The sequence below is a fragment of the Globicephala melas genome, chromosome 19 (assembly GCF_963455315.2).
Source record: "Globicephala melas chromosome 19, mGloMel1.2, whole genome shotgun sequence".
Taxonomy (NCBI): domain Eukaryota; kingdom Metazoa; phylum Chordata; class Mammalia; order Artiodactyla; family Delphinidae; genus Globicephala; species Globicephala melas.
The window spans coordinates 48,252,981-48,273,639 of record NC_083332.1 but is presented as its reverse complement, the minus strand read 5'-3'; the positions used below and the strand labels follow the sequence as shown (position 1 = coordinate 48,273,639).

The following is a 20,659-nucleotide window of genomic DNA, read 5'->3' as shown; positions in this document are numbered from 1 at the left end:
AAACCCAGAGTACACAGTGATCCCAACACATGAGTTAGGCGCTTTGCTCTATCACCAAAGCAGCCGGCAGCTTATCTTTCGTCCTCAAGACTTCCTGGTTAGAAGGCAGGACACCAGCGCACTATGTCCCCCTTACTGCAGCGGACCCATATCAGGCTCTCTTGGCTCCTTTTGAAACCTCTTGCACTAGGCTTGAGGAAAGAGGCAGAAACCTCCCTCAGTACCATTTGGGGTGGTGGCAGGGATTCACTGCACCACAGCTCTTTTCAACAACCCTAGCTTTGATGAGGATGAAGTCTTTTTATAGTTATGGAACCACTTACATCTTTGTCTGACATCTCACTTTAGTATGTCATAGCTACTGAATCTTGGTGAGTCAGCTGGAAACTTCCAAGTTATACTCATAAATCACTTATCCCAAAACTGCATCACACTTTCCTTACTGAACACACCACCACACCTTGAATACTGTTCAGGATAGTTTGAGCTTTAGTTGTTTAAATTTATATTTAAAATATTAAAAATTTTAAACGTTTTTACAATCAATATTAAATTTACTACCATATTTTGTCAGTGTCTGTGCTCATCATCTATTTATCTCATGCCTTCCCTTTGAATTTACTTTCCTTTGTTGTTTTATTTCTTTTTTTTTTGTTTTTTGGAGGGGTGTTGTTTTTTAATTTTTTTAAATGAAATTCATGTCCACTATTTTATTTATTTTTGGCTTCATTGGGCCTTCGTTGCTGCACACGGGCTTTCCTTAGTTGCAGTGAGCGGGGGCTACTCTTCGTTCTGGTGTGCAGGCTTCTCACTGCAGTGGCTTCTCTTGTTGCGGAGCATGGGCTCTAGGTGCGCGGGCTTCAGCAGTTGTGGCGCACGGGCTTAGTTGCTCTACGGCATGTGGGATCTTCCCAGACCAGGGCTTGAACCTGTGTCCTCTGCATTGGCAGGTGGATTCTTAACTACTGCGCCACCAGGGAAGTACCAGTCTTTTTTTCTTTTTTTGACTGCACCGCGGCAGTGAAAGTACCCAGTCCTAACCACTGGACCGCCAGGGAACTCCCTCATTAGTCTTTATATGTCTGAAAATGTTCTATTTTGCCTTGACTTTTGTAAAGTAATTCAGCTGTATATAGCCTACAGGTTGACATTTATTTTCTCTCAGCAATTTTGCAAATAGTCTTCTACACATATTGTTGATGAAAAGAAAGCTGTTGTCAGCCTGTCAATTCTTTGCAGGTAATCTTTTCTTTCTGGAAGCTTCTGTGATTTGCTCCTTCATGTTCTGCAATGTGTCTACGTGTCAACTTATTTTTATTTATCCTGTTCAGTACTCAGTGTCTTTTCAATCTGAACACTCATGTCTGTCTTTATTTCTAGAAAAATCTCAACCGTTATTTCTTCAGATATTGCTTATCCATTCTCCTTTACTCTCCTCTCTGGAACTGCTATTAGATGTATACTGGACCCTCCCTTATGGGCTCTCTTATACGTTTTATCTGTGAAATTCTTCAGTACGTTCGTTGGTTCATTACATTCAGCTGTGAAGTAGTGGCTTAAAAACACAGCATCAGTCCAGGAGTGCTACAGCAGCTCTGCCCTGCCACCAGGGGCCCAGGCGCCTCCTGCTTTCCAGAAGGCCACACTCAGCAAATGCCTGCAGTTTCCAGCCACCATATGACTGCTCCATCTCCAATACCAAGAGACTATGTTCCATAAACGAAGGAAACGCAGGGCAAAGGGTCAAGCCATCCACGTCTCTCCCACTTTAAAGGCCTTTCCCAAAAGTCCCACCTGCAAACTTCTGTTTATATTTATTAGCCACCACTAGCTACAAGGGAGGCTGAGGAGTTTTTGATCTTGGTCACATCACCACCCTGAACACAATTCTATTCTATTAGTGAGGGAAGAGAGAGAACGGACAAGAATTACGTAAATGGGAGGTTTGTTTTTCTTTCTTTCTTGCTCTGTTTCCCACTTCCTCTCCGCCAATCCTCCAACCTTGTCCTCACTCACCTTCTCCCTTTGGAGAAATTTCACTTACTTTCTTCACTATCCTTCAGCCCCCAAAAATAGAACCAGGTCTCATACTGGTAGTAGTGGGTTCCTGTTCCACGGATGATACTGGAGTGACACACATTCATTTATTAGGCCAGGTGGGGCTTGTTCATTTCCTAGTCACAGGGCATACAACTGGGTCCACGCATCTGTTTAGAACCACAGCCAGGAACAAGCCTTGGTTCCAGTCAGTGGTTTACAGAAGTTTTTTGTTTGGGTTTTTGTTTTTTTCCAGCTTTTTATCAGGAACAAAGAATACCACTCATTTCCTAGTTTCCAGCAATAAGCTTGGGCCAGGTCCCCCATCATAACCAGAGTACTTTTAGACCCAGATACTTATAGGAGCTAAACCCCCAGGCTGCCACCTTTCAGACCCAGAGCCCAGTAGGCCCTCACCACTTACATTTCTATTCCACATTCCTAAGTCCAGCTATGTCCTTTCATATGTTTATTTTTTAAATATATGTATTTTATCTATATTGCTGTGTATCTGGATCAAACTGGCTATCTCAAAGCATGATTCACAAAGTCATTTTGTCTGGAAGTTCTCTTCAATTCAGATTGTTTTATGATCTTCAAGATTCAACATAAAGGAAATAAAATTATGTATAACTTCCTATAAACATTATCTGTTTTCCAGACTTGGAACTGCCTTTCCTATGATGGGGAATTCTCTAGTACAGATGCAAGAAATGGCAGGTTTCTCTGGCTGCTGGGTAGGAGCTTATGACCACTCCAGACTCTGAATTTCAGTCTAACAGGGGAAAAAGACAAACAGGAAAGAATCTATTTTGGAGGGGATGCTAACAGCTACTTCTAGTTTACAAAGGCAGCTTCTAGTGGCAGCATCCTCTGTCTACTCTTGGTGGTACCAATGAGAGAGCATTTAGTGCCTAGCAGTGGACGCAGGGGTTTCTCCAACAGACGGGTCCTGCAGCAGAATTTGGGGCATGGATAGTCTTTGGACCTCCCAGGGAGTCCGTGATGTACATGAACTTGTTTTATGCTTAAATTAGCCTGAGTGGTTTTGTTTAAAACTAAGAACACAAAAATTTTGTGACGTAATCTTTAATAATGCTCATATTGGTTTATTTGAAAAGATGTGGAAAAAGCTCTGAAAAGCATATGTGATATTTTTTTAATTAAGATGATTAGAGGAAGAATAATTCATCTGTGAGTCTTACCTTTCCCCCAACCAGAGGCAAAATGTGCATCTTTCCAGTCTGACAATCCTTCACTGAGGAAACGATGAGGCAGGTGCCACAGAGAACAACCAGGCGTTCAGCCCACTTATGCAGCTGGGTCTTTCCCTTTCGTACATTATAGATGCCAGACAGAAGGATTCGATCCAGATGATCCATCTGGCATGGTTTTTCTGAAAAGAAAAGAGTACTTCAAAAGCCACCATTAAAGTAGCATAAAAATAATGAAAGGGAAAAAGAAAGTATTACACGTTAACATTCAGCAACCCTAATGTAGATTTAAGTAACCAAGCAATATAAGTATTACAAAATAAGCTCTCAGTCTTAAAATGTTGTCCATCCCTAAGTTACATAATGGGAGCACTACAAATTGTGGTCTAGAGAACAACATGTTATTTTGGATGCCATTGTTAATCCTTCTTCCAACAGTCATATCTGCCATGTACACAAAGAAAGACAGAATGACAGAGTGGTTAAGATCATGGACTTGGGAGTCAGACACTCAAACCTGAGTTTGGATCTTGGTTCTGCCACTCACTTTGTTTCATTGAACTAGATAATCTCACTGACCTTGACTTTCCTCATTTATAGAGTTTGGATCTTAATACTATCTACCTTCAGATGGTTCTTGTAAAAAACTAAGATAATGAATGTAAAATACTAAGCATAGTTTTAGATACAAAACAAGTATGGAATAAGTGACAGCCACTGTTGTGCTTAGTCTATTCTAGAATGAAGAAATGAACAACTAGTTCTGTACACAACTAGTTCTGTACACAGAACCCCCTAAGGGTTAGGGTTAGGGTTGGGGTTAGGGTTAGGGTCAGGGAACGGGGACGGGGACGGTTTAGGGTACTGCTGCTCTTTGTGAAGAAAAGCTTTCGGCTGATATTTCAGTCAACTATCCCAATCCTGGTGGCAGAAGCAATACATGCATGCAAGAGCTTCTCTATTTTTTGCCACCCTTTAGAAATCTTTATATGACTGAGGTATAGTGAACAAAACAGAGCATTATGACAGAAGAGATGTTCTTGGTTAAAGCACTACTAGAAACAGACAGTAACTCTACACAGAAATGAACAGGATCAGCAACAGTACGAGGCTTTGCAAACACCAATAAACGGGGAACTGAGAAAACTGGGTTGTACTCAGTATTATTACATAATTGATTATGGAACCCTGAGCATTGCTTTGCCCTATTAACTATGTTTTTCCCATATAAAAAAACGAAGAAATGGGCTAGCTTACTTCAAAGCTTTTAAAACTCTGTATGTTAACACCAGATGTATGGAAGAGTCATTTCTCCTTCTATTCTAGGCCAATCCTTTCATCTCTTTTCTAAATTCCACCTTCCTTGGGGAGTTTGGGTCTTCATTCTTCTCACTCTTCAACTCCACCCTCCCTATTGTTTCTATCAAAGCTACAAAAGCACTCAAGTTTTCTCCCATTCCTTCATTCTCAACAGAATTCCTTTAGTTGAGGGATTCTCTAATTCCTATGTGCCCAAGAATTATCTAAGAATTAGTTTAAAATGCAGAACACCAAGACCTATCCACAGAGAGTCTAATTCAGAGGGTCTGGGATGGAACATAGGAAAATGTATTTTTAACAAGTATGCCAAGTAACTTAAATGCAGATGGCCCACAAACCATATTTTAAGAAACTATAAGTTTAACCTTTTGAGGCTCTTTTCTTCTCATTTGTGCTTCTATATTAGCTATCTCTGTTACCTCACCTTTTATTTACTCAATTTACTTCAATCTGGCTTCCACTTCCCAAAAACTACACTATTCATATGTTGATAAGGGCTTTCAAATTTCTATCTCCTGCCCCAATCTTCCCTTAGTTCTGATCTCATATATCCAACTGCCTGCTAGACATGTCCAACAGATGTCCCCATTCACCTCAAATTTACAGATTCATAGACTCATAGACATAGAAGACAAACTTACGGTTGCCAAAGGGGAAAAGGGCAGGGGGGGATAAATTTGGAATTTGGGGTTAACAGATACAGACCACTGTATATAAAATACATAAACAACAAGGACCTACTGTATAGAAAAGGGAACTATATTCAATATCTTATAAGAATCTGTAGTGGAAAAGTATCTGAGGGGAGTTCCCTGGTGGTCTAGTGGTTAGGATTTGGCTCTTTCACTGCCATGGCCACAGGGTTCACTCCCTGGTCAAGGAACTGAGATCCCACAAGCCACGCGGCACGGCACCCCCCCACCACCAAAAAAAGTATCTCAAAAAGAATACACACACACACATACACACACACATAAAACTGAATCACTTTGCTGTAAACCTGAAACATTGTAAATCAACTATACTTCAACAAAAAAATAAAATTTTACAGATACAAAACCAGTATCAGAATGAAAAGAAAGTAAAACTATCTCTATTTGAAAATAATATGATCTTGTATATAGAAAATTACCTTCCTAGGTAAGCCACACCAAAAAAACACTATTATAACTAACAAATGAGTTCAGACAGGTTGCAGGATACAAGATTTTTAAAACATCAGCTGTATTTCTACGCACTAGAAATAAACAATTCAAAAGTGAAATTAAGAAATCAATTGCATTTATAATAGCATCAAAAAGAATAAAATGAAAATACTATAAAACTTGTATACTGAAACTATAAAACATAGTTGTAAGAAATTATAAAAGACATAAATGAATGGAAAGACAGCCAGTGTCCCTGGGTTGAAAGACTTAATATTGTTAAGATGGCAAAACCCCCCAAACTGATTTACAGATTTAACGCAATCCCTACCAAAATTCTAGATAACTTCATGACAGAAACTGACAAACTGATCCCAAAATTCCCATAGAATGCAATGGACTCAGAACAGCTTGAACAGTTGAAAACAGGCTTTTCAACTCAAAACAATCTTGAAAAAGAAAAACAAAATTGGAGGACTCATATTTCCCAATTTCAAGACGTACTACAAAGTAAGGAGCTGGCATATAAAGTGCAGTTCTGATATAAGGATAGACATAAAGCAACAGAATAGAGAGTTCACCAAAAAACCCCTACTTTATGGACAACTCATTTTTGACAAGGGTGCCAAGATAATTCAATGGGGAAGGAATTGTCTTGTCAACAAATGGTGCTGGGAATTCTGGATATCCACATGCCAAAGAAAGAAGTTGAATCCCTAACCTCACACCATACACAAAAATTAATTCAAAATGGATTATAGACCTAAATGTAAGAAATAAAACTATAAAACTTTAAAAGAAAAGATAGGAATAAATCTTGTAAATTTAGAATAGGCAATGGTTTCTTAGATATTGACATAAAAAGCACAAGTGACGAAAAAGAAAATACAGATAAACTGGACTTTGAAAATAAAAGGCTGTGTGCTTCAACAGACACCATCAAGAAAGTGAAAAGAAGACTCACAAAACAGGAGAGAATATTTGCAAATCATATACCTAATAAGAGACTTGTATTCAAAATAAAGAACTATTACAATTCAGCAATAAAAAGACAAATAATCCCATTAAAAATTGGGCAAAGTAACTGAACAGGTATTTCCCCAAAGAAGATACACAAAAGACCGACAAGCACATGAAAAGATGCTCAACCTCATTAGTTATTAGATAAATGTAAATGAAAACTACGAGATACCAGTTCACACCCACTAGGATGACTATAATCAAAAAAGACAAACAATAACAAGTGTTGGCGGGAATGTAAAGAAATTAGAACCCTTCATGGTTGGGGGGATTATGAAATGGTGCGATCACTTTGGAAATCAGTCTGACAGTTCCTTAAAGCTTAAACACAGTGTCACCATATAATCCAGCAATTCTACTCCTACATCTACATCCAAGGGAACTAAAAACATATGTCCACACAAAAACTTGTACATGAATGTTCACAGTAGCATTATTCATAATAGCCAAAAAGAGGAAACAACACAAATGTCCATCAACTGATGAGTGGATAAACAGAATGTGGTATATGCATACAATGGAATATTATTCAGCCATGAAAACAAATTAAGTACTGACACATGCTACAAAATGGATGAACCTTAAAACACTATGCTGAGTACAAGAAGCCAGCCACAGAAAGCCAAGTATGTATGATTCCATTTGTATCAATTGTTCAGAATAGGCAAATCTATATAGACAGAAAGTGGATTCATGGTTGCCAGGTGTTGTGGGAGTGGGAAATAAGGAATGGCTGCTAACAGATATGGGGGTCTCATTTTACAGTGATAAACATGTTCTAAAATTGGATAGTGGTGATGGTTGCACAACTCTCTGAATATACTAAAAAGCACTGAATTGTACACTTTTAAAGAGTGAATTTTATGGTATGTGAATTATATCTCAATGAAGCTGGGTTTTTTTTAATCTCATCATTTTTCCCAAACTTGCTATTGCATTTATATTCCCCATCCTGGTTAACAGCGTGATGTATTACAAAGTTAGCTACATCAAATAAAAATGGGACTTCATTATAGCTTCTCATGCTTCCAAATTGTCTAATAGTCTCTTTTGAAGTTTACATGAAACAGATGTTAAATCAATGGATGTACAATTCTTTGAGTCTCTCTTTCCTTGGCCTTATTTCTTTATATTTAATCTATCCATCTAAATCTATCCATCACCACTCTCAGAAAGGAATATTCAATTTGGGGAGGATAAGTTATTTATACATGAAATAACATGCTGTTTATTATTATTTATGGAGGGTTTGCTAGATATTCAGAGTGCCTCAAGTCTCTGATCTTCTGAAAGTGGTAAAAAACAGAATGAGGAAGTTCTAATAAACGTTTGGAATGTCTAAGAGTTCTAATTAAAAAACAGACTTATAATCTTGAAAGCCAAGGTTCTAAGTGGAAAATCAGGGATAATTTAAATTTCCCTATACATTTATACTTTGAAATGTTCTATAAAGAAAATGGATTGCTTTTATAATTAAAAAAAGAGCTTCGAAAACAAAGCATCAAGGACAACCCTGTAGCAATGAATACGTCTATTGCCCATAGGACAGTCTCTAAATACCATTTTTCATTAAAATGAACCAGTCCTTAGAAAAATAATCTATTCCTGGTGTGAGTCAGATGATGAAAAGATCAAGAACTTAATGGAAAATCTAGAATGCTATCAAAGACAGTAGTTGGGTCATGTTGGAAGGACATAGAAAGCAACCTGAAAGAGCTCCCCCTAGCTGAGATGGGACAAATTGAGCATCAGAAAGAAAAATGGCTGCAAATGAATTGAAACAAATATAAATAAGCCCATGAGCTCATGATGATAACTCGAAACAGACAATAAAAAATGAAGTCACACAGACAGATTGTGAATATAATCTGAAAGGCAAAGCAATATAGCTTCTAGAAAAGAAAAAAGGGAAAGACTGTTAAATTGGACTATATCAAAATGAAATACTTCTTTTAATCAAAAGATGCCATTAAGGTTCTGGTTCTGAGTTAGACAGAGAAAGCCCACTCTACCCTGTCTCTCCCACTGAATTCACCTATAAAACCTGAACAGAATACCTGGAGCATTGGTGAACCCCAAGCAGGCTAAACTCAACGAAATTCAAGCCCAGACACTTCATAATCAAACTGCTGAAACTTAAAGACAAAGGAAAAATTTTTAAAGAAGCCAGAGAAAGATGAAGCACTATTTATACGGGAACAACAGCTCAAATGACTGTGTGTGCACTGTGTGTGCAGGAGCTCTATCATTCCAACTGCTCTGAAAATCTAAAGCTAGTTCAAAATAAAAAGTTAAACAGACAAATAAATAAATACTGGTTGATATATTTGGGGGTAAAAATGAAACATTTACTTACATTTAAAGAGTAAAACAGGAAACCTCAAAACATATTTAAAACTCGCAATAGCCACCCCCCCCCCACCCAACACAAGAACACGCTCTGATTTGAAGTATTTCAGTAGAAAATCTTGTGAAGTAGTGGTGGCTAAGCAATCCCACAATCTGGTTTTGTGACCCTGAACAAGTTCCATATTTTTAGGCCTTAGTTTCCCAAGTTTAAGACCAAGGAGTTGGATTAGATGATCCCTAGTCTTTCCCAGTTCTCACATTTTATAGATCCCTCTTATTCTTCTAAACTGTTTCCCCATCAACTATATGGTAGAGTACCTTAGAGGTTAAGAAGATGAGATTTAGGGTTTCCCTGGTGGCACAGTGGTTAAGAATCCGCCTGCCAATGCAGGGGACACGGGTTCGAGCCCTGGTCCGGGAAGATACCACATGCCGCGGAGCAACTAAGCCCGTGTGGCACAACTACCGAGCCTGCACTCCAGAGCCCGCGAGCCACAACTAAAGAAGCCCGCGCACCTAGATCCCGTGCTCCGCAACAAGAGAAGCCACCGCAGTGAGAAGCCCGTGCACTGCAACAAAGAGTAGCCCCGGCTAGCCACAACTAGAGAAAGCCTGCGGGCAGCAACAAAGACCCAACTCAGCCAAATATAAATAAATAAATTAATTTAAAAAAAAAAAGAAGAGATTTAGAACCCGTTAAGACCTCTCCAGAGTAATAATATCTACCTACACGGTTGTAAGGATTAAATGAGAAAAGGTACATAGAGTGCTCAGCACCTCAGTACATGCTCAGCACATAGTAAGGGTATAAAACAAATGCTAGTTGTTATAGTGAAAGTTCTGCCTTAAGCCTCCTTCTTTTCCTATATTTATTATTTTCAAGATAATCTTAACAACTTCCACGGATTTAACACTCCCATGTACCTGACTCCCAGATTTGTATTTCCAAAGCTCCTAGTTTCACACTTCCAACTACTGCCAGACATCTCCAACTGGATGTCTACCACCACTTACAATTAAACATGCCTGAAACCAATTCATCACCATCCCTGCCAACCAGATCCTTCTCACAGCTCAAGTCCTGTCAGTCTCCCGAAGCCACCCAGCCTCAAAACCTCAGAGCCAGCTTTGCCTCTTAGGTTCTCTTCCTCAACTCCTTTTTTCAATCAACCATCAACACTTACTGACTATTCCTTCAAAAAGTCTCTATACGAATGATTCCTTCCCATTCCCTAGTTCAGATCCCTACTAATTCAGGCCTGAATTATTATTCGCTCTGGTGCCAGATTCATCTTTCTCAGACTCACTTGGATCCCATCACTTCTGCTACCATCTGCCAAATGAAGGCTAAACTCCTGATATTGCACTCAAGGCCCAAAACAATCTGGACTCAAATTATCTGTGTGTGTGATTCACAGAACATGCACTGAAATTCCTAGTACCCCACCTCTGTCCTCCTTTTCCTTTCTGATTACTGAAATTCTGTCGATTTTTAAAGAACCAACCCAAATACTACATCTTCAGAAAGACTTCTTTGATTCTAGAGATATCCCTGATTTTTCAGAGAAGAAAAGTGAATGGGAACTTCCTTATCGACTATCAGAATCTATCATATAGGTATATTAAAAATAGCATTGGTATTAGCATAAGACAAAGACATCAATGTAATAGGACAGTATCCAAAAACAGACCCCCGCCTGTATAGGAACTTAATAATAATAAAGGTGATGCTTCAAATCAGCAGGAAAAGGATGAGCTATTTCGTAAGTATTGTTGGGACAACTGGCTATCAACAGAGAAAAAAGTAAAGTTAGATCCCTACCTCATATCACATTCTAAAAATATAAAAGTACTAGAAGAAAATATAGAGTATGTTTATTTCCTAGGATAGGGAAGGAACGTAAAGGTATTAAAGGAAAAGACTGACTAAATCTGATTAAATAAAACTTCTGCACAATAAAAAACAATACGCAAAACTACAAAACAAGTTACAGGTTGGAAAAAAAATGTGTCACAAATACAGTATACAGAGGATGTATATTCAGAATATATACAAAAGTCCTTCTGGGGCTTCCCTGGTAGCGCAGTAGTTGAGAGTCCACCTGCCGATGCAGGGGACGCGGGTTCGTGCCCCGGTCCGGGAAGGTCCCACATGCCGCAGAGCGGCTAGGCCCGTGAGCCATGGCCGCTGAGCCTGTGCGCCTGGAGCCTGTGCTCCACAACGGGAGAGGACACAACAGTGAGAGGCCCGTGTACCGCAAAAAAAAAAAAAAAAAAAAAATGTCCTTCTGATCAATATGGAAAAGGATAAACAACAGAAATATCAAGGGTTAATTCAAAGGAGAAGAAAACTTAAAGATCAATGTAAATATGACACAATATTCAACCATACTAGTAATCAGGAAAACAAAATCAAAACAACGAGACCAACATTTAATCCGTTAGATTAGTAAAAGTTTTAAATGCTAATAATATTAAAAGGTGATATTGTGAGCAAAGGGGTACTCTGATATACTGATGGGATATACATTCGTTTTGCAGTAGTAACTATTAGTATTTTAAATGAGAATAAATATCCTATGACCCAATAACTTCATGTTTAGAGATTTACTCTGAAGAAACATAGGTGCAGGGACTTCCCTGGTGGTGCAGTAGTTAAGAATCCGCCTGCCAATGCAGGGGACATGGGTTCGAGCCCTGGTCTGGGAAGATCCCACATGCCGAGAAGCAACAAAGCCCGTGCGCTACAACTACTGAGACTGTGCTCTAGAGCCTGCAAGCCACAATGACTGAGCCCGTGAGCCACAACTACTGAAGCCCGTGCGCCTAGAGCCCGTGCTCCACAACAAGAGAAGGCACTGCAATGAGAAGCCTGCACACTGCAACAAAGAGTATCCCCTGCTCACTGCAACTAGAGAAAGCCCGTGCACAGCAACGAAGACCCTATGCAGTCAAAAATAAATAAATTTTTAAAAATAAATAAAATAAAAATTCCAATTACATCATTTAAAATAAAAGAAACACAGGTGCACAAAGATGCAATTTTACTACAGTGCTATTTGTAATAGTCCATCACTAGGGAAATTGTTATATAAACTACAATACATACATGACATCCAATAGTATGCAACATAAAGAAATGCATATAGAAGACAGTTAAGAAAAGACCTCCAAAACACTGTTGGGAGAAAAAAAGCATGAAGACTAACACCAAAGGACAGCATTTATGTAAACAAAATATATTTCTGCAAATACACATTAGATAGGAATAAAAGTTAGAAAATTCTCAACGGGTATATACCAAGTTGATTATTACATCATAATTATCACATTATATATCACTGCTTAATAGATAACCACTATCGGTATATACTTGTATTAACTCAAAAATTCTACTTGTAGGAATCACTTCCTCCCTCTACCCCAGAGGTCAGCCATTCTCTTCACTTTTATAATAATTTCCTTGTTTTCTTTATGTTTTTGCTACTCATGTATTAGTTACAGCAATTTTTAACTACCGTAACAAAAAGAATATACTGGCCCAAACACAAGATAAATGTAATTCTCTGCTAGGGTGGGCAGTCTGGGTTTCCAGGGTCAACTCTGTCGAGAAACTCCAGTTGATGGTGGCTCTGCCATTTTCAACACATGACTTCAATATTGCTCTTGATGACTGCCTTCCTACCCTACAGAAGAGGAAAAGAGCAAGAAGTGTGCACAGGAGGCTTTAGGAACCAGGTATAAAAGCGGCACACAATTCCACTCCATACCACTTTAGAAAGTCACAGGTGCACACCAAACTGCACAAAAGACTGAGAAATGAGATGTAGCTGGGCCGTCATGTGCCCACCTCTAAGTCTTATTACGGAGGAAGGAAAGAGCAGCTTTGGATGGACAGAGAGTGGTACTGTCACACATCTCTAAACAATACGGCTGAGTTTTGCCTGTTTTCAAACTTTAAATGAATGGAAACATACTATATATGCAATTCTTTTGTATCTGGTTTCTTTTGTTTGTGTTTATGCTCCTTGGATGAAACTGTCTCAAACAAGGTGTACAGAGAATACCAAACAGAAAGAAATGCTCAGGCTGGGTGCTATGCTACCTGAGCTATTCAACCCCAGAACTACAACATCACTAGCAAATCACACCTTCTAGATGCCACTTCCTCTTACATAATAAGGAGTTGATTAATGGGCTCTCTTAATCTCTGTGACTGATCATGCTACCCACTCATCTTTAGTTAAATGTTATTTCAAGGCTTTTATATCATGAATCTGTACTGAGTCACTCCACTCAGTTTCCCCCAGCACCGCCCCCAGCAAGACTGATAACTAGCATTTGCACAATGGCCCCTGGAGTACCGGAGACGTTTCATATCCAGCAAACAAAGCAAAACACTGGTTTGAACTTAGGCCCTCTGACCCTGGCCTCATTAACAGTATATGCTAAGCTAACGCACCAAAGACTCTATGCAAGAAATACTGAAAGCTGATTGCTAAGCTATTTGCTTCAAAAAGAATACTTCAAATTCTTTACAACTCCTCTCTTCAAAAGGAGAGGCCTAAAAAAAAAAAAGGTGAGGGCTATTTCCCTTCTCTATATAGTGTGGGCTGTATTTGGTGACTCAATTCTAATAGAAAGTGGTGAAAACAATGGTGACTTATGAGGCTAGGTCATAAAAAACACTGAAGCCTGTGTGTTGTGTGTATGTTTGTGTGTGTGTGTTATGTGTTTGTGTGCACATGCATGCATGCACTCATGTGCATGTGTGTGTTTCTCATCACTGGGGGCAGCTAGCTGCTACATCGTGAAGACGCTTAAGCAGCCCTAGAGAAGGGTTCACATAGCGAGCAACTGAGATCTCCTGCCAAAAACTGGTGAGAAACTGGGGACTTCTACCAACAGCCACATGAGTGAGCCATGTTAGAAGTGAATCTTCCAGCCCCACTCAAGCCTTCAGATGACTGCAGCTTCAGCCAACATAATGAGTACTATCTCACTGAGACTCAACCCAAAACCATCCAGCTAATTCCTCCTAGATTTCTGACCCATAGAAACTGTATGATATAATATCGGGACTTCCTTGGCAGTCCAGAGATTAAGACTCTGTGCTACCACTGCAGGGGGTGTGGGTTTGATCCCTGGTCAGAGAACTAAGAGCCCACACGCTGCGCATGGTGCGGCCAAAAAATAAAAATAAATTAAAAAATAAATATTTAATATCATTTTAAGTCACTAAATTTTTTTTTTAATTTTTATTTATTTTTTGGCTGAATTGGGTCTCCACTGCTGTGCGTGGGCTTTCTCTAGTTGCAGCAAGCAGGGCCTACTCTTCGTTGCGGTGCATGGGCTTCTCACTGAGGTGGCTTCTCTTGTTGCGAAGCATGGGCTCTAGGCGCATGGGCTTCAGTAGCTGCAGCATGTGGGCTCAGTAGTCGTGGCTCACGGACTCTAGAGCACAGTCTCAGTAGCTGTGGTGCACGGGCTTAGCCGCTCCGCAACATGTGGGATCTTCCCAGACCAGGGATCAAACCCGCGTCCCCTGCATTGGCAGGTGGATTCTTAACCACTGCGCCACCAGGGAAGTCCTAAGTCACTAAATTTTGAGGCAATTTGTTACACAGCCAACAGAAAATACCCTTATCTATCTATCTACCTACACACACATACATACTTTTTTTAACCTTTTATTTCTGGTGCCATATACATATATTGCCTATTTTCAAAAGTAACTAGCTTTAAAAACCTCTTTCTCAAATGTAATTTTCTCACTCAAATTATACTAGCTTCTCTGAATTAAAAGAGCTCACTTTTGGAAATGTTCTCTGTTAATGACTCCCCCCCACCCCCGCAAATATAGTAAGTACTAGGAACTGGTACTCTTTTTTTTTTTTTAATTTATTTATTTTTGGCTACGTTGGGCTTTGCTGCTGCACATGGGCTTTCTCTAGTTGCGCGAGCGGGGGTTACTCTTCCTTGCGGTGTGCGGGCTTCTCCTTGCGGTGGCTTCTCTTGTTGCGGAGCACAGGCTCTAGGCATGTGGGCTGCAGCAGTTGTGGCTCACGGGCTCTAGAGCGCAGCCTCAGTAGTTGCAGCGCACGGACTTAGCTGCTCCGCGGCATGTGGGATCTTCCCGGACCGTGTCCCCTGCACTGGCAGGTGGATTCTTAACCACTGTGCCACCAGGGAAGCCCTCCAAACTGGTACTCTTTTTGACTTTACTGGAAATATCCTCTTAAGGGAATATTAAGATCCTAGGCATGCTACAATTTATCAGGTGTTATTAATAAATTAATGCAATCATGCCAACTGTTGTGTTATAACTGACTTCAAATGCAATCTCACTGGTTATAAAGGAGCTCGCCAGCATCTCAAGGCTCAACTTTCATCCCAGAATGAAAACATGGAGTGAAGAACTTATGTGCAACCACATATAAAGAGCATGTTACTATCCAAGATTTATTATTATTTTTTAACCAAGCTTTACAGTAATAGATCGGTTGTGTTCCTCAAATTAGTCTTAAAAGATTTTCCTCAGATTTAACATCAACCTAGCAACTATTCTCCCTCCATGAACTAACAAAGGAGAAAAATGAATGGAAATAAAATAAAATGAAACCAACTTTTAAGGGACATGTCAGAAAATATTGTTGTGGTGAAAAATTATAAATAAAATCTTTTGTGAAGTGCATTTAATAAAACTGGCTTGTGACATGTGTCACAAGAGTTCAGATTAAATCAATAATTTGAGGAATGAGAGCAGGAAATCTTAGTAAATGGTTATGCCTACATACACTAATAACTTAGTTACTAGTTCAACTGTTTGATAAATGGGTCATATTAACTCAAAACTGGTAGGTGTTAAATAGCTCTGTTATTTACTAGCTGTATGACCTTGAACAAGTTAACTTCTCTGTCTCTGTAAAATGAGACAACAGTTCCTAGAGCATAAGGTGGCTATACTGAGTAAACTGGGTAATTCACAAGCATAAAAGCACACAGTAAGCACTCAAAAAATGGTACTCAGTAGTATTATTAGTTATTGATGTGTATTTGGAGAGTAATATTCAGAAATATTCTGACTTCCTTAAGGCTAACTTTATGACTAAAGTGATCAGATGAAAAATAGTCAATAGGGAAAAAATGCACCAAAAGAGAAAAGCATGTAAAATATCCAAGATTTAAAGCTTACGAAATCCAACAATATACACGTCTGATGTGTTCATCAAATGTTAAGTCATATATGATAATAACCACCTACTTTGCAACATTCTCGAACTATCCAGAAGTTCATGGACTTTATAAAGAACTTGAAAATATAACTGATACTAAAGCTATGATTTGATCAAGATGCTGGCAAAAGTACGTAACAATTCTGTAAGTCAGCAAAACACCAGAACAAAAAGAGCAAAAATAAAAAGGGAAGGCTGTTTTTGCTGTTGTTTTCTAACTACATTAGTGAATTGGCTTAAAAATGGCTTTGGATAAAATCTTTTTAAAAGGCTGAAGACAGACAGAGGTACAAATAAGCAATTAAAAGTCATTAATGTATACACACAGCCATGATAAATCCTTACCACCATAAAATCGAAGCATACAGCCAAGGTCAGGATTTGCCGCCTCCTCCTGTATGCGCACAGGGTCATCAAACCCCAGCCTGGACAAGTAATCATAAACAATCTGAAGAGGTCGTTCAGTAGGTTCCAGTCTCCTGCTTATACAATTCAAAAGAAAAATATTTGTTAAGTAATAAACACACTTCATTTGATTTTTAAAATCTTTTAATATGCTCTAGATTTTTACTTCTATATCAAGATTTTCTCTAATATCACATGATACAACTAATCTAAACAAGTGGTGCTCAAAGTTTTTGGTCTTGGGATCCCTCTATAGTTTTTGAGGCCCCCAAAGAGCTTTTGTTTACATGGGGTATATCTATTGACATTTACTGAATGAGAAACTAAACTTAAGAATTTCTAAATATTTAGTTATTCATTTTAAAATAACAACAATAAACACATTACATGTTAACAAATATTTTTTGAAAACTATATTTTCAGAATAAAATAAATTTAGTGAGAAGACTTGCATTATTTTATATTTTATAAATCTCTTTAACAGCTGGTTTAATAGAAGACAGCTAGATTCTCAGATATGTAGCCTCTAGAAAACTCCACTGTATACTTACAAGACTGAACGTGAAAAAGAAATTAATACCTCATTATTATGAAAGAGTTTTGAGCTCATGCACCTCTTCAAAAAGTCTCAGAGACCCCCAGAGGGCCCTTTGAGAACCTCCGCTTCAAACTTAAAGGCATCGAATTGAAATTATGAGATATAAAAGATTGTACCTGGCCATAACTGATTTCACATAAGCTGCAACACAATTATAAATGGAGACTTTGGGTTGCTGACTATATCCTATATATTTCCTCTGGCTTCACAGATGATTTTTCCATAAAAACTAGGAATGAACTGCCCAGTAATTCCCCAGAAATCATTAGATTACATGGTTCTGACTGAAAGCTAGGTAAAACCAGAATGTTAGTAATCACTTGTGGCTTCTGGTGACACTGCATATTTTAAAATCACACAGACTTAAGGCAGCTCATTTACAATTCTTTTATCAGAAAGCAAAGAGTCATAAATACACCAGCTAAGAGCATGAGCTCCAAAAGTCAGACTGCCTGGGTTTGAGTCTCACTTCTGCCACTTATCAACTGCATGTATGCCCCTAGACAAGTTATTTAACCTCATTGTCTTAAATTCCTCATCAGTATAATGGGTAGTGCCTAACTCACAGAGTTGTTATTAGAAGTATTTATTTATTTGCTTACAAGAAGATATCACATAGCATACAAAGTGCTTAGCAAATTATTTGGCATGTAGTAGTGTTCAATAATGTACTGACATTATTCAAAAAAATTCTTAGGAATGGAATAAAATTTTAATTAGAATAAAAATAAAATGTCTCCCCTATCTGAAACAACAACCAAAAAACAAGTATAGGAAAGCCTGTATGTTTAAAAGATCTTGAAGAACATTATTCATATCCTAAAAGGATTCTGTTTAGAAAACTTAAGTCTTGTATTAATCAGAAGAAACATGATAAATCTTCCATCATGGCAAAAATATATGAAAGAACTCTGTGTTTTGTGGTTAAAGAACTAGAAAATACTGGTTGACAATATGCTTTAATTTAAAAAAACATGAAATGGGAATACTACAAAGTGGAATATAAACAACTGTAAAAATATGGTAATTTAGGAATGGAAATCATATTGATGAGTACAGAAAGTAAAAAATAAAAATAGGGACTTCCCTGGTGGTCCAGTGGCTAAGACTCCACGCTCCCAATGCAGGGGGCCAGGGTTCGATCCCTGGTCAGGGAACTAGATCCCTCATGCCGCAACTAAGACCCAACACAGCCAAATAAATAAACATTTTTTAAAAAATCTAAAATAAATAAATAAAAATAAAGTAAAACCACCTCCTGGCCCCTCCTGACTGTTCAGTTCTGACTTTCAGCTTCCATCAGCTCAGAACTACTACACGGGGAATGACCAAAGAACTAAAAGCCTACAAAGACCAATAAATATTGAATTTAATAGAAATGAAAAATAAACTTTTCAGAATAAAAATATCAGTTACAATTAATCTCTAGCCAAATAAAATAAAAATCCACAAAGGGCTGTGACAATTAGGCACCTTCCCAGTACAATGGTAGAATTCTTCTAAGAAGGATGCATTTTAAGAGAGACTTCTAATAAACTATATCCTGGACGGGTCAATTAGCCATGTAATAGGAAGACTGACTGAAGGATTAACTTGAAGACAAGGTGACCAAGGGCACAAAGAGCCCTCTCTACCTTCCAATGTCAAGAAGGATTAGACTTACTCTATCTAGATTGCTCCAAAGAATAGGACTAGGACCAAGGAGAAGTTGCACAGGTAGACTTGATTAAAAAATGAGGAAAAACCTTAATGATTAGAGAAGCCCAATAATGAAACACACTACCTCTCAAAATAGTTCACAGAGACCTAGAGAGCCCTCTGTCACGGACACTTTAGACGAGTCTCCTCTAAGAACCAAGTTGGGCCAGATGATCTTCAGCGTCTTTTAAAACTCAGGGCTCTTTCAGGTATTTAAGACACCTTGCTAATATAATACAAATTCTACGTGAACACTGCTATTATTTTTGGATACAGAGATCAATGTATTTAAATATAATTCCATATAATGATCACATATTCAAGACCAAGAAACATTATTAATACTTTCAGGCTAAAGCTCACTAACTCAATTTTCCTATTTCTCTCTGGAAAACCAGGAGAAATGGAAATATCCTAATTCTGACATATTTTACCTGATCAAATGTCCTGGTCTAAAAAGGCTCTGTAGATTTTGGAAAACCTCTTTATATATTTCCACCTAAAGAAAGTATTCTCCCTGGTGGGATAGGGAAAAAAAAAATCAACAGAATCTCAACATCTGCTCTTATTAATTTAGCATAAATGAGCAAACAAGAAATAGTTCAAGAACTGCAAAAACAAGTAAAACGAGGGACTAATTCCATTTACTCATTAAACTCATCTGCTTAAGAGAGTAGAGTATGGGGGAGGGAAATGCTGTAATATGCTTACGGATCAATTTTGTGTTTCAAAGTTCCAAAAGTTTAACAGGCTGCTAATTAGCTGTGTGTTAAATCTCTCACAAATCAAAGGAAATATATATACTGCAAAACAGGTGTAGGAGAGAGTATGTTAGCAAAGAAAGGTTCCATTCAGCATTTGAAATACTTCCACTGCGGCTTTAAGAAGAGACAATATGACTATTGTTAACAGTTTTAGTTTGCTTCTAATGCTTCAAGGAGCTACAATAGTCCTTGTAAATCTGAATATATGTGGATATGGTTATTTTTCTCCAAACCAGCCAACCAATACAGTAATGCTATCAACAGTGTTTGCAGCTCTTAGCCAATCTGAACAGCGCCCACAGTTAAGTTAGAGGTAAGAGAAGAGTACATTTCATTCCAGGTATCATTTCACAAGAATTCTAGTTAATAGTGGGAGGCAAAAGTATACATTCTTTTTCTTTTTTTTTTGGTACGCGGGCCTCTCACTGTTGTGGCCTCTCCCTTTGCGGAGCACAGGCTCCGGATGCGCAGGCTCAGCGGCCATGACTCACGGGCCCAGCCGCTCCGCGGCATGTGGGATCTTCCTGGACCAGGGCACGAACCCAGGTCCCCTGCATCGGCAGGCGGACTCTCAACCACTGCACCACCAGGGAAGCCCAAAAGTATACATTATTAAAACCCAACATATTGTATCCAAGACCCTAACAAAGCAGAACAGCATTCTCTACATCAAAGTCAGGTTAAAACTCAATCTCTGGCCATCTATAAAGGTAAAATCTGCAAAATTTGAAGACCGACAACACAGATCATGATACAGACAACAAGGATACTTCAATGAATGTTTACCCCATACCTGACACTATGCTGGGAAGTATCTCACATTTTACAAAACTAGGAAATAAGAAAAATGAGGTTCAGAGAGTCACACAATTAG

General features: G+C 38.5%; 1 protein-coding gene across 2 annotated transcripts in view; it reads right to left on the bottom strand.

Annotated features, from left to right (window-relative positions):
- PHLPP2 (PH domain and leucine rich repeat protein phosphatase 2) overlaps window positions 1-20,659 on the bottom strand; it is a 72,927-nt gene that overhangs the window by 37,828 nt on the left and 14,440 nt on the right. For both annotated transcript variants that reach the window (XM_030863437.2, XM_030863443.2), the window contains 2 exons: window positions 16,666-16,799; window positions 3,243-3,433 (listed from right to left, as the gene is read on the bottom strand). In XM_030863437.2, coding sequence (XP_030719297.2) covers window positions 3,243-3,433; window positions 16,666-16,799 — 325 coding nt within the window. The remainder of the gene's footprint in view (window positions 1-3,242; window positions 3,434-16,665; window positions 16,800-20,659) is intronic.